The sequence below is a fragment of the Dromaius novaehollandiae genome, chromosome 5, assembly GCF_036370855.1.
Source record: "Dromaius novaehollandiae isolate bDroNov1 chromosome 5, bDroNov1.hap1, whole genome shotgun sequence".
Lineage (NCBI taxonomy): Eukaryota > Metazoa > Chordata > Aves > Casuariiformes > Dromaiidae > Dromaius > Dromaius novaehollandiae.
Genome location: NC_088102.1, coordinates 43,266,091 through 43,280,893, shown reverse-complemented (window position 1 = coordinate 43,280,893; position 14,803 = coordinate 43,266,091). Strand labels below are relative to the sequence as shown.

General features: G+C 45.7%; 1 protein-coding gene across 2 annotated transcripts in view; it reads left to right on the top strand.

Moving 5' to 3' along the window:
* Positions 1-707: 707 nt before the first annotated feature.
* ITPKA (inositol-trisphosphate 3-kinase A) overlaps positions 708-14,803 on the top strand; it is a 36,960-nt gene continuing 22,864 nt past the window's right edge. For both annotated transcript variants that reach the window (XM_064512617.1, XM_026095642.2), the window contains exon 1: positions 708-1,407. In XM_064512617.1, the coding sequence (XP_064368687.1) occupies positions 967-1,407 (441 nt within the window). In that variant the 5' untranslated portion in view covers positions 708-966. The remainder of the gene's footprint in view (positions 1,408-14,803) is intronic.

Here is a 14,803-nt window from a genome sequence, read left to right as displayed (position 1 = left end):
TTAACTTTACTAATCATCTCAGCTGATGCAACCCTACAGGTAGGACGCCTTTCCTGTTCCAAAGGTCTTAATATCTGCAATTACAGCACGTGCCGCAACCCAGCAGAGGTTACATTTTAGGGAGAGTGGGAGTTCAGTAGATGAGGAGCTGGGGGGGTATTTGGAGAAATTCATTCAGAAAAGGAGGCCGGGGCCACTCAGCAGCCTGCGGGGGTTAAGAGAAACTCCTCTAGCGCAGCTCGGCAGCTAAGGCGCTCGCTGATGCACACACAACTCAGGAGCGCCCCGCAGACCGGGCCCGGGGCCAGCGGCGCAGCCTCCCACCGGGAGGCGCCGGCCGGCGGCGGGCACCGCCGCGCCGAGCAGCGCCCGCCCCGGCCAGGCGCCGCCTCGCCCCGGGCGCCGCGGAGGCAGCGCAGGTCGCGGGAGGGCGCGGAAGCCGCCCCCACCCCCCAAGGCGGGACGGGCCCGGGGCGCCTCCCTGCGGCGGCAGCGGGCTGAGGGGTGGCGCGGAGGCCGCGGCGCAGCCGCCGTGCCCGGGCGGCCGTTAGGCGACGCGGGGCGCGCGCCAGGCGGGCAGCGGCCGTTGAAGCCTCCGTCGGCCCGCGCGGAGGTAAGGCGGGGGGCGGGGCGCGAGGAGCCGCGGGGCCGCCCCAGGGAAAGCGAAACCAAAAGGGCGGCGGAGGCGGGCGGGGGCTCCCCGCGACGCGGCTCGCTCCTCCCCTCAGCGCCGAGGCGGAGCGGGGCGGCGGCGGCGGGCGGGCTCAGCGCGCCCCCATGGCCCTGGCGCCGGACCGGCGGGCACGGTAGCCGGCGGTCCCGGCGGGCGGGCTGGACATGAGCCTCGCGGCCGCGCTCCGCGCAGCGGCCGGCGGCTGAGCCACAAAGAAGTTGCGGCGGCGGCGGCGCGGCGCGGCGCTCCCCCCTGCGCGCCCCCAGCCGCCGGCGCCGGGCGCCGACCCCGCCATGAAGCCGCGCGCGGGGCTGCACAGCAGCCCCGACCTCAGCCGGGCCACGCGGCTGAGCGTGGGGGAGCTGCGCTCCCTCTTCGAGGCTCGCTGCGCCGCCGTGGCCGCCGCCGCCGCCCGGCAGCTGCCCGACCCGGCCAAGCGGGGCTGCCGCCCCCCCAACGGCGTGCTGCCGCCCGTCATCCCCCGGCTCACCGTCACCGCCGAGGAGGGCGAGGAGGCGCAGGGCAGCCCCAAGGCGCCGCCGCCGCACCCGGAAGGCGCCTGGCTGAGGACGGACAGCTCGTTGCACCTGCAGTCCCGGCGGCTCTCCACCTCCTCGCTCTCCTCCACGGGCTCCTCGTCGCTGCTCGAGGACTCCGAGGATGACCTGCTGAGCGACACGGAGGGCCGGAGCCAGGGCATCGTGCACCTGGAGCACGGCGAGGACACCAACCAGGTAGGGGCGGCGGGGCGCCTTCGCGGCCGGCGGGCGCTGCCCCCGGCGGGCGCCTCCTGCTGGCGCCCGGGCGAGCGCGGCGCGGGGGCGACCCGCGGCCGGCGCTGGGCGACCTGCCCGGGCCCCGGCTGCCCGGGGGCGCCGCCGCGGAGCGGAACTGCTGCGGAGCGGCGCGGCGGGGGGCAGCGGTGCTCCGCGCTCCCCGCGCGCGCTGGGGAGCTCCCGCCTCGCCGCCCGTGGCGGTGCGGTGGCTCAACACACGCCGCCGCTCCTGGTTTTCAAATCTCTCCGAGTGCCGACTCTGAAAAGCCGGTCAGGTGCGGGCTACATTTCTCCTCAGCCGCGAAACTGTGCTTGGTACCGCCAGAATTTTTTTGGGAGGTGGGGAGTTTGCTGATCACGGGTATTAGATCTTCAAAATAACATTTTTCCAAGCATTTACCAGCAGGTATTTTTTGTCCCTTCCAATCCCGGAGTCTGTGGTTGTCAGTTTTTGAGCTGCTGCTTGCTGTGAGCATGACAGGAGACGGGGAGGAGCTTGGAAGGGGCAGAATGCATGCTTTTGTCTCTGCTGGCAGTAACACATTCTTCTCAGCAAATCCCCTCTGTAATTTGGCAGCTTTCACCCGTAAACTGCACTTTTAAAGGCATACAGTTAGTCCTTTTTTTCATGCTCTATAACGTATATTTGCCTGACTCTTTATAATATGCCGCTTGGGGCTTTGTAACTGAAATGTGCGGCTTTTAGCAAATTCCCCCTCCTACCTTTACTGAGACCACAACTTAAATTGTTGTTCATGCTACCAGCTGATCGGCACTGAATTGTTTTCAAGCAGAACATATGTTTTGAAAAAATACATAAGCAATAAATAATGCTACTTGTAGGTGATACCTCCAGCTGGACTTTTCTCATGATAATTGCGGGCTTACGACATTGGAGGACACATAGTACAGAAGCTAAAATGCTGTGTGCAATATTGGTTTTGTTTGCATCAACTTGTGGCCTAGCTTTGGAAAAAAAAGTTTTGTACTTTGGCATACTCCATATCAAGAAACCAATAATACTACTACTCAGTGTATGCACAAAGCCATTTTGATCCTGAGATAGAATCTGGTGTACAGGGGGAAACAATTACTACTCTATAGCTTTATTGCTTTCTTTTTTAAACTTTGTGCCGTGCTTGTAGGGATTTTGTATAAGTACCAGAAGAATAGAAGTTAAAGATGGAAAAGGGCTATTGAATCGTTTGGCTCAATACCCCTACTATTCCAGTGGGCGAGCGAGTGTGAGAATGAATTCTGCTGAGGTAAACCCTGAGCTGTATATGTGGTTAATAGAGAACAAGAATTTATTAATAACACTTTAGCAATACAGAGAACCGCATGCTGCAACACCATCTCGAAGTTAGCTTGTCTCTGAATATATATTGAAACAAAACTGTCCTTCAGGAAAGGAGCTATTTGGCCTTTAAGGTTTTGCTTTTGCATCTCTGAGGTCAGTGATATTGTATGCAGTACAGAGTGCTAACTCATCAGTTAGAACTGTATCCTCCCCTGTAGTCTGGCGTGGACATATCTAAAACATACAGCATAAATGGCTCTAAATTGTACTACTTTCTTTTAAATTTTATGAAGTTCCTAGGGACTGTGTAAAACTGAAGAGGGTTCCATTCACCTTGCTTCTAATGACAAGGAACAAAAATTTTAAAAAGTTAAAAAAAAAAAAAAAAAACCACACCAAAACAAAAACTTAAAGATGATTTATAGACAATCAAAAATAGCCATATTATAAGTACTTAAAGCTCTGAGAGACTGTCCAATTCATTTATATGCCAGGGAAATCAGGAACTTTAGTAGTATTATGAGAAATTCAGTTTTTGAAAAAGTTTTTGGAGGCTGCTCAAGTTTAATGCATCTTCAAGAGTTTTTAATGTCTTGCTGGTAAAGTACTTCATATTTTTAATGACAGTTACTTTTCCATACCTGCAGTGTAGGAGAAGATGGCATGAACTGCCCACCACAAGCCTGAGTTCTGACTGATGTTCTTTATTTCACTCTCACTCCTGCAGCAAGTTGGCAAATCAGAGCTGGAACTGGGACCTACGACTCTAAAATGGCAGAACTAAATATCAACAGCTTTGTGACACTGCCCTATAAATAAAATAGGCCAAATCTTATATTTGCTTAATGCATGCTCATGCAGTTTGGCCCTCCCTTCCTTGCTGTTAGCTAGATGGGAGTTAGAATCCCAGGAATGTGCTGTTTTCCCTGTGGGAAGGCATGTTGCCCTTCACCTCAAGTGGTTGCACTGTGGGCTTGGTGATACCTGGTGATGACCAGGACAGGCTTGTTGCTGTTGATGTTTCTCACCATGGGACAGCACTCTGATGCTAGCAATCCCCACACGCGGCTCTCACCTCTTTATAGGTACTGTTTCTTTACCAAAACAGTGAGTAAATGGCATGCCAAAGTAGAAGTGAGTGCTTTGTATACCTCTGTGGGTTCATCTTTATAGAATTTATCTTCTCTACTAGTAATCTTGAGGCAGGATAGATAAGTTGTGTTTTATAAGGGAAGGCTGTGGTTTCAAGGCAGGCATGTGCATGTGGAAGTAACTAGAAATTTTAATATAACTTGAAGAATGGTTTCATATTGTGAAGGATTCTCTTTAGAAGTGAATTTGCACATTTTGTTCATATATATTGTTTTAGTGTATTCATTTTAACAGATGAAAGCTCATTCTCAGAGCTGAACACAAGGGGTAAAGATTTTCTGAAGGAAGAAACTGAAAACAGAGGTGGACTAAAATTGGTATACCCTGCCTTATTCATGGGAAATTTTGACATTTTGAGATTTCTCTTGTAATGGGATTTCCCTAGACTGTTCTTTGGAAATATGAGACATGAATTTGGAGCCTGGCACCTTGTAACTAAACTCAGACCACCGCTTGCAGGACTGCTGGGCAGCTGAGCCCTTCCAGACCTCCCAGTGCCTAGCAGGGACCTTGGAAACTTGCCCAAGTCTTCGTCTGTGAGAACAAAAGCTTTGATAATGTTCCTGTTATCGGGGCTTCAGGGTTTCCATGTGCAGACTCAGGAGCTTGAGACCTAAGCTGAAGAAGGCCCTCTCTGGCCTCTTGCTTGTAGGCCTCCCTTCTGTTGACCTGGAAATGCAAGCAGCACTCTGTTGACCTGGTTGGGTCTTCGAAATCTTGTAGACCCTTGGGCTACCAGTGCAAGGCTATCCAAAGCACTGAAAGCTCTGGAGTCTTTACTGCATGTATAGGACTTGCTGCCCTGTAGTAATCAGTCCTTAAAGTCCTGGGATGGTGAGCCCCAGAGCACTGTCACCTGCTGTGCACCTTGGAAGACTCTACTCCCCGGCAGCTCGCTAGGAAAGCAGGTAGTTCTCCAAGAGCACGAGCATTTCAGTTAAGCATTTCACAGAATATCCTGGGTTGAATGAACTGACACAATGTACTGTGTCAATAATTTTGCATCTTATTGAGCGCTGTATGTAGGTCGTGTCCCCGGAGTGTTAGGGCCCTTGTTAGGAGGACCTAATGTCTTGAGACTAATGACCGAGGATTACAGTTCGTTTCCAGCCTGGCTCAACAGGGACTAAAAGTTGTTCCCAGCTAGGCAGGTCCACATTTGAGAGAAACTCATTGAGTTTGTGTTCCAGTTCCTCATCACTAATTCTTCACTTGATTTTTGCAGTAATGAATAGAGGCTTGAAGTAATCAATAAGCTTCCTGGGGGAAGCCCCCCTCCAGCGACAGTTTGAAGTGTGAGGGAGCCCTGTTCTGCTGCTATCCTGCTAGCTGAGTTCTGTGGAAGCCAATTGCATGTATCAACGTTAATGTAATTTGCATAACATCATATCTGGAACTGCACAAATCTTGGCAGATAACTTAATCAAAAAGATATTGCGGTTCTTTTTTAAATAACCAATTTACAGATTAGATTTTGCTCTGTGACAATAGTTAACATCCCTGCCTTCTCTTGCACTGGAATGGGGAGTGTGCTTTTCCACTCCTGCTTCACACCGTGAGATAAGAAGTCCCATCTGGAAAGTGTATGTATACAGTTGGATCTTCCAGCGAAAGCCCCATTGGTCCATTTATAGTAATGGAGAGTGTGCAAGAGCTATGTATTTTTGTCTTCATTCTGTGAGTGAGGAATTTTGAGAAATATGTAAATCTGGTTAGCACCGTCTTTGCTGGGACAGAGACTCAGAAAAGTGTTCTTCACAACGATTAAACAACATGATAATGTACAGCAGTCTCTTGTTCTGTTTATAGGAGAATGTTATTTACTAGATAGAAACATGCCAAATAAATCTACTCATTCTCATAGCTGTGACCTGTCATTCCAGATTCCTAGATCTGTAACCATGAGAACAGCTGACAGCTTGCTGGAGAAAAAGCAGTTCAGTTCTCGCTTGCAGTGATACTAATCCAAAAAGTTTGGGAGATAGCAAAACCAAATAAGCTTCAGTAATGGCTAATTTTCTTGCTATTACTTTGCATTCCTACCAAACACCTTAAAATGGACAAAAATACGTACATGCACACTTGATAAATATGGACTGAAAGTTTGAACTGTTTCAGCTCAGGAGAGAGTTATGTAAGCTAACACACTAGAATAGAATTGTTATTTTTAAATGAAGAATGGGAATGAAGGGATGACATAAGTAGACTCTTAATGGGTTTTTAGCCTACTTTCCTAAGGAAATAAAGCTTGTGTAATCACTCTGTCTATCAATTTTGCTTTAAGAACTTCAGTAGGTTTCAGCCAAATTTGACAATGGAATAGAGATTTCAAAGTTTCCTACAAGATCTCGTCAAAGTTCCACAAAAATCAGCCGCGAAGTAGAGGAGAGAAACCCAAATCAGTGCACTCCTTTCCTGCGCTGAGGGAGGAGGTGCAGCATGAGTTCAGCGGTTCTCACTTCTGTTTTGCCTCCTCACTAATGAATCGGCATGTGCACACTGGCCAGTCGGTCAGTGCTAATGCTCTGGGGAGCCAGCTGCAGCGCTTAGTGCCTCCTGTCCTGATGGTAATTAGGAGAAAGTATGGGAAGGAGCATGCAATGCTGCGGGCTGGTGAGATAAGAGAATGTGGACGACACTAGGGGAGTTAGAGGACTGGGAAAAAAGATGAGGAAATCGTGGGGAGATGTGGAAATGTGAGAGGGATTGGAGGTTTTATTGGCACAAGCTCGTAGAGGACACAGTGACAAGCTGTGGTTGTTTTGATGAGGGTGCAGGACTGTAGGTCACCAGCCTATTAGACACCAGGCTTCATTTGTTTGCTGCTCATGGGACAACTAGTCTCGATGGAATGCTTTTTTTTTTTTTAATCCAGAAAAATGCCGATTTATAATGACATTCCTGTATACTGAAATCTTCCTGCTATACACAGAACAAATATGAGGTGAGCAGCGGTAGTGTAGGTTTTCCCACGTTGCCCGGTTATTGGCCACAGCTCTGAATTGGGAGCCTTCTCCCAGTTTGTGGATGGTTTGCTTTCCGCTGTGTGCTCAGATGGTGGAGTGTATCTGAAACATCAGCAGTATCAATTCCAGTGGTGACTGTTTAGAAGTAATGTAAACTCTTATCTAGTAGAAAACAAATTAAATCTTAGCAAATCAGTTGAGAGAGAGAGAGGCATTAAATACTGCCAGATAATAACTTCTGACCCTGGATATATCTCAAATGGTGACTTACAGCTTACAAGATTTTTCTCTTGCACACCAGTTGCCTAAACAAGTTAGCCCCCCCCCCCCCCCCCCGATAGTTTTCATTTTTAATATTGTAAAGGATACCTGCTGGACAGTTTAAAATTGGAAGAGATGTTATAATTTTGTTTCTTGTGAACCTGTTGGATTAGGTATATTGTAAAAGTTTGTCTTTCTCTGTGTGTGCGTGTGCGTGTGCACGCTCCTATGGTTGAAACCTCCTTGTGATACTCATCACAGCTGGGAAGCAGGAAAGAAGGTAATGACTTATCACCATCAGATGTTGCATTCATATACAAAGAGGGCTCACCTAGGCAGATTTTTCACAGGCTATCATCAATTCATGGGGAAGGCTGAAGATTTTTTTTGTGAAAACCCAAGGCAGTATGAAAAGGAATAAGGGTAGAGGCTGAAGTGATGTTTTGGAAATCTAGCATGTCTATTTATATTTTGGGGATTCTGCCACTCTTAACCTATTAGACAGGTTTGATGAAGGTGAACTTTTTTTTTATTGAACTGGTGGTAGTTAACATAAAAACAACCTGTCAACTCATAGCTAAGGTTTGGTATATATGGAGTGTATTAAAGTGAATCAGTTTGATGAAGTGGTCACAACATAATGTAATTTGCTTTAATACAGGCAAAGGTTGGACTGTTCCTGGAAGCTAAGAATGCAGATTATGTAGTAGGTGGCTGTTTTGTTTAGCAGTGACTCAGAGGACTAAGTATCGTCATATATAGTTCATTTTGGGGTGATTATCTATAAAACATGATGGCAGAAAAGGTAATATTATCCTTGCATACCTTAGAAGGAAGAAGTGATTTTGTCTTACGCACAGCACCAATAAAGTCACTTTGTCTCTCTTCTACTTCCTCTATCTCTCAATATAGGTTTTGCAGAGAAAGGGGACTGAGACAGAGTGGGTTTTTTTGTTTGTTTTGTGTTTTGGTTTGGTGTTTTTTTTTTTTGTTTTTTTTTTTTTTTTTTAGTACTCTCCTCAACATTCCCTACTGGCAGATCTTTCTCTATAAAGCTCACTGGGTAGACTAGATGGTGGTGTTTGTCCACAACATGGCATAGCTGGGGAAAAATACCATGAAAAGAAAGGAGTTAGTCTCTGTCATTTCATTCTGTGTGATCTAAGAGCAGTGGGGGTAAAGCACAGGGTAAGTGGGAGAGGCTAGCTGTTCACGCGATGTCAGACTAGCAGTCACACTGGTATATTGTTTCCTGTGCTTAACTGATTCGTTCATGTCGGTAATGGAAAATGCTTTTTTGGGATAATACATAGCAAGCAGCATTTGGTTTTTTGTATCTATAAACTGTGAGCTTCCACACAGGATGAAATTTTCTTTTCCCTTATAAAACATGCAACAGTGAGACTGTTAAATAAAGCTACCGTGAGCCCATCAGACCTAGCTACTATTGCCTGTTGTCAAACCTTCCATTCCTTGGCAAGCTCAGGAAGAAGTTAGCCAAAGCCCAGTTGGCAGCTCATTTGAAACAATATCATAGACCTGGCACGATCTGGATTCAGAGGCTGGGACAGAATCTCCAAGCTAGTTGGTGCCTGAAGCAAGTATGACACAGATGCTGCTTTGCAGGAGCTTGGCATTAAGCCAGATTCCAAGAACACTTCTAATCTGCAGGCTGAAATATCTAAATGAGGTGGCACAGTGGCTGCAAACTCTCTAAACTGCCTGCCCAAGCCTACTGAAACCACCTTTATTTTGCACACATTCAGCTTTAATCTGCAGTTCATCAGCCATCTCACCTCATCCACATGTGGGACATCTTGATGACAGATGTGTGGTCATGGGTGATAAAGAATAGGTATAGATAGATACCTGTTATGTTTGCATGTAATTGGCACTGAAATCTGTATCATTCATCAGCCCACCAAGTGATTGCCAGTTTAGCAGGAGGTTGCAGTGCTGTAGAACTGTGCAAGTAAGAAGCCTAGTGGCAGTGGCTTAGTTTGCTTGTTGCTCGGTGATGTTGCATCAAAGGAGATGTAAACTGCTGTAGCCTTCATACATCTCTCATATTATAAAAGTAGTATCTCTTGGTCAATTATATTGAATACTACATAGAAAGAGAGCATTTTTGTTGTCCAGTGATAGTAGGAAGTCCTCGTTCACTGTCAGTAGAGCTGGTTCTGTCCCCTGCTCTCTGCCACTTCCTGATATAAAATGATCCAGCCTTAGCTAGCCTTTGTTACTCTGAACGGCAGCAGAGAACACAGCTTTCTTTGTGTCTTAGGGTTTTTTTCAGCAGCTTCATCTAGTTGAGAAAACTGCAGTGGTTCTTCTCAGGGATATTCACTGTGGGCAGCATGTCATACTTGTGCTCTGCTTTATGCTCGTTTCCCATGGTGAAGTGCTGAATCAGATGTCTGTTTTTGCTTCTCATCTTTGCGGTGCTGGCACACCTCAAAGTCTGGATGCAGCACACACATGAGATTGGTGGAGCTCAGCAGAGAAGAGCGTGGGCAGTCATCCCACGCGTCAGCCACAGGGGAGCTTGCAGAGGATCTGCTGTGCAGGAGGCAGCTCTACCTCAGGTTTGCCCCATGTGAAAGGGCCATCATCCACAGAGATGGAAGATCCTCTCCAAGTACAGTACTCCTTTAAGTGTCCTCTTTAACATAAGCACCTTGGACACACCAGCCAGTTCTAGCACACGGTGCAGCATGCGCTTTGGAAAGGAAGTGAGGGTGAAACACTGTTGTCAGGTGTCAGCACCTTCCACTGCTGGAATGCATTCAGATGCTCTGAAGTTCAGCACCTGTGCAGAAAACCCTTAAAAATCCACTCAGCATGTGCCATGGGTAGCAGTTCTCTCCTGCAATTTCTGATGACCTGTGTTACCTAAAGAGACACTGCAGGAGGAAGCTGCCTGATTCAAATGCAGGCCAGTCAAGAGCAAAAAAACTTTGGAGACGAGGATTGTGATAGCTGTAGGACGTATACAGGGGAGCAGAGAGACTGATTGGGACTGGTTGGGAATGCCATTGGAAAGGAGAGAGGGAAGACTAGACAGAAGATTAAAACTTAATAATCAAGCAGACTTGCTTTAAAACATGAGGAAAATACGTTCTCCAAGAAAACCACATTGATAGAACGTGAAGCAACTATATTAGGGAAACGCAGTCAAATGCTGAGAATTTATGAAATAAAAGTATTAAAGTGACTGTGCAGTCTGTGCATATTAATATCCTACAGTCTTTAATTACAAGCTGGCATGGTATTTGATGCACAGAATGGATGATTCTCAATTAAAAAGCAGCTATTCTGTATTTCAGACCAACTCAACAGGCAAGTTATGGTTACATAATGACTAATGCCACGTTTTGCAGGATCTCCATTTCTTGTGTTGCAGAAATAGGTCGGTATGCAGTGAATCAGGCAGAAGACCACAGGAAAAGAAAGACTGAGTTCCTAATTAACAGAGCTGAATGCTGATCTGGAGAAGTGCTTGCTTTTCTACAGAGTCCCTGTGAGAGACCAGGCAAATATTAAAAGGTGGCCTCTGAATTTTTCTCCACCACTGTATGCTTGTGATGCAGTGACAGGAAGGAAAATTGTGCGGACAGACAGCGTTTGTGCATGCAGATAGGCTGTTTGTTATCTTTCATGGGGTCTGAGTGGGCTGTTGGCTGAGGGTGACCTGAATGTTCTCATCATGATAAGCTGTGCTGGCTGCAGGCTCCTTCCCCAGCCTTTCCCGCCCGTGGGAGCTCTGCAGGAGCAGAGATGCTACTTCCACAAAGGGTCAACTTTGTTCAGGGAAGAATGTAATCTGGAGAAACTAGGAAACCTTCCTACGCTCTAGCTTTTGCTTTTCATAGTGTAAAATGCTGAGTGTCAGAATTCTGGGCTGATAATTGAACCCAGTTTGTATTGTATTACTACTTCTTGGAATTGAGGCAACTTTTCTGTCATCTTTGTACAAACCCAGATAGACTCAGCAATGAAATCCTGAGGTCCGTGTTTCAGGCCAGATATTCCTTTCTGTTGAAAATCCTATGGGAGAGGATTTTAAGGTGCTTTCTCCTATCACTTGGTTGTGGTGCCACCTCAGCTACTGAGACAGGGTATGGCTGTGGAATGAATGAAGTCAAGTCACCAGTTTTCTTTTCATGTCATATTCGGCAAGAACGAGAGCATACAGGGCAGCAGAATCGGTCTTGGCTTGCGAAGGAGCTGCTCTGCGTGGTTTGTTCCTCCATATGCTCAGCAAGCAATAAGCCGTCTGCAAATGACATTTCAGATGTCTGTCTTTTCCTCATCTGCTGGGCTCTGGTGTGTTGGTATTGGTCACTCTTGGGTTCTGCTACCTGTGTCCAGTCTGCCATAGAAGGTGCTGCTTGTTCTGAATTTTAGGAGGCTGGTCTAGGTGGTTGTGCAAGACAGGAGAGCATGGCTTGTCATTCTGTTGCTAGGAACCCAACAGCAGAAAATTCTTCAGGCTTATGTGTTTGGTGGGGGTGTGTTTTTGTTTTGTTTTTTTTTTTTTGCCTCTGTTTTACTCTGAGGTAAAAGTTGTGGTAGATAAATGGTCTATGTATAAGCCACGTTTTTATTTTATTAATTTTTATTTTATTAATTTTTATTTTATTAATTTTTATTTTATTACTTTTTATTTTATTACTTTTTATTTTATTACTTTTTATTTTATTACTTTTTATTTTATTACTTTTTATTTTATTACTTTTTATTTTATTAATTTTTATTTTATTAATTTTTATTTTATTAATTTTTATTTTATTAATTTTTATTTTATTAATTTTTATTTTATTAATTTTTATTTTTATTAATTTTTTATTTTTATTTTTCAGTTGGGTGAGATTCTTAATAACTGACAATTGATGTTTGCTCCTAAAAAGGTGGGATTCCCCAGGATCTCGATTGTAAACACATTTGTTTACCTACAGGGCAGAGGAAACACACTCTGTACTACACACTGACTATGTTCAGACACCCACAACCCTTCAGGAAGGCAGATGCCTTGTTTCAGTTCCAGTCCTTAGTTGAGTCACTCCTGCTTATATAAGGCCTGAATTTGACTCTTTTCTTAAGGCTAGGCTATGGAAATTAAAATTTTAAATAATCCCATGTCTGCTGGGACTATCTGCTTCTGGTACGGAGGAGGAATTCAACTTGCCTTTCTTGTGCCATTCTGTTAACAGAAATTCTCTTCTGATCCTGTAGTTTTGCTCAAGGGAGAAGTCATCCTCTTCTCCAGATTCCTTGCATTGCTCTCGGTGCTGCCTTGAGAGAGGGAGAGTTTCTCTGATCTTAGGCTTGCTCCAAAACCAAACCACGTTCTGGTGACCCCCTCGCTCCTGCGGGGAGGGCGGAGGTTCCCTGCTTCCCTTCAATCCCAAGGTTCTCCATCCTCACCACCTTCTATTTGCAGACACCCATCCTCGGTTGTTATGTTCTCATGCAAACCCAAATATGAGTGAAACCCCCAAAAATCCTTTCAATACAGTGGTTTGGAAGAATCTCTCAGTTAGTATGTTAAAGCACCGAGCTATTAAAGTGGTTGCTGAAGGATGTGGCTTTCCTGTAGGTAAATACCACACCCCGCTCAATAGCAGCGCCCTATCGCTTGTTGACACTCGCATTCCTTTGCCGAGGGTGGGCCCTGTTTGCACAGCAGGCTGGAGCCCCGTAGGCGAAGCAGTGGCTGTTCTTGCCTCTTTAGAGACAAATGGGAGCGTGGGCTTGGAGGAGACAAAGGAGGAGAGGAGAGACAGAGTACTGGACTTTGTCTTGTGATAGATTAGAAGAGCAGATGGTAAACTGTTAACAGTATCTGCACGTCTGATCTGTTCTTTATATGGCATATTTTTAGATTCTAATAACGCTTTTACTTAACACTATACTGCTTCTTATTTGGGTACTTGAGTGCCTTATTTGAGTGCCTCTAATGTAGTTCACAAGCGTTAATTACTGAAGTCGTTGAACACTGTTCTAAAGTGTAGCTGTCATAACCTGCGCTTGCAGTAACTGGAGCAGAGAAAGGGCATGTTCTGGACCAAGATCCCATACTGAGGCGGTAGTTTCTCAGGTCTTTCACAAGCAAGTATCTGACATTTTAGGATGTTAGACACTGAATTATCAGGCTAGAGAAGAACCAAAATAGATTTAAGTGCATTTTAAAAATAAATAACTGTCAATAACCTCTTTATATGTATGTACATATGTAGATGCATGTATACAATGATTTCTAAAAACCTGATTTACAGACAAACCTTGGTAGGAGAGACTTAATTTCATAAATGAATATTTTAATACTTTTTAGAATGTAGAAATCTAGTGCAGAAAGGGAACATCTAACTTTATTCACTGCACTGCAGGAAATGAAGTATCTATAGACCAGCGATGAACAACTTTCTTGGTGCCTGTGCCTGGAACTCCTCTAAAAGTATTGCAGCTCATTGTTGCTGGGATCAGCCCAGTCTGCTCTTGGTGGTGGATGTCCCCCATCAGTGATCTAGACTATGATATAGAGACATTCTTCTAGCCTGGTTTTAAAGCCTTCAATGAAGTTAACTCACTGATACCCCTGGAAAGCCTTTTCCAGTGTCTCACCACCATACAGGGTATTTTTTTTCTGGTATCTCACAGGACTGTTTTCTTTATGTTGCAAATTGAAGCCACTTGTTCTTGCCCTTCCCAGTGGACATGGGGAAAATTTGACTGCTCTTCCAGTTACAAAAACTTCCTGTGTTTTAGAAGAAAATTCCCATGCTCAGTCCTCTCTTTGGCTAAACACAGTTCCTTTGGCCTCCGCTCAGCGATGTTTGTTGTTTGTTTCTGATCTTCCCTCCAGTTGGTCAAAACTCTTACTGAACAGTGATCAAAGTGCAGCTTAATCATCATGGGTAAACCAGTAGGTTCTTAGAGCAACCTTAACTCTGCCCTTGTGCTTTCCATCCTTTCTTACTGAATAAATGAGTTATAGGACAGTAACCTTGTGTCATTACAGTGTTAGAGTCCATATGCATTGTTGCTTCCTGTCAAGCTGAATCTCAAAGGCATATGGGATACTGCTCTGTATGTCCCGTACTGGCCCATGTGTCAGGATACAGTGACAAGGTGAGCTCTCAACATGTGTTCACTATCCCACTCTGCTAGGGATAGGAAGAGAAGAGTCTGACCAGTGAATAATAGACAAAGTCTCAATTTCTGTCTGATAGTAGTAGTTTGTGACCAATGTGTTAGTGGGAAACAGGGAAGTGTAAGCAAGGGTAAGCATTACAAATTTCCTTCTTTTTTCTTGGTTACCAGTCTGAACTGGAGATTTCCCTAAGGCCAGTAAATCACTGGGATGGTAAACTGGTGGTGAGGCCTCAGCTCTGGCTTAGCAGGCTGGCTAGAGCTGTACCTCCAGGTAACAGTCTGTACCACCCTCGCAAATAAGATGCAGTGCATGCTCAGCTCCCTTCCCGAGCGCCTGGAGTACACCCAGGGCAGATTAATTTTTTGAAGTTCTTTCCTGGCTTGTTGCCTGAACACAGTCTCTCTTGATGTTATGCAGAAGCCTCACCTGACTGAAGTAGATTGGCACTTTTTGTAATACATTTGGATTTGAGGTCATACACAGTTCACTTTGCTTTGACAAATTGTGCTTATGTTGCAG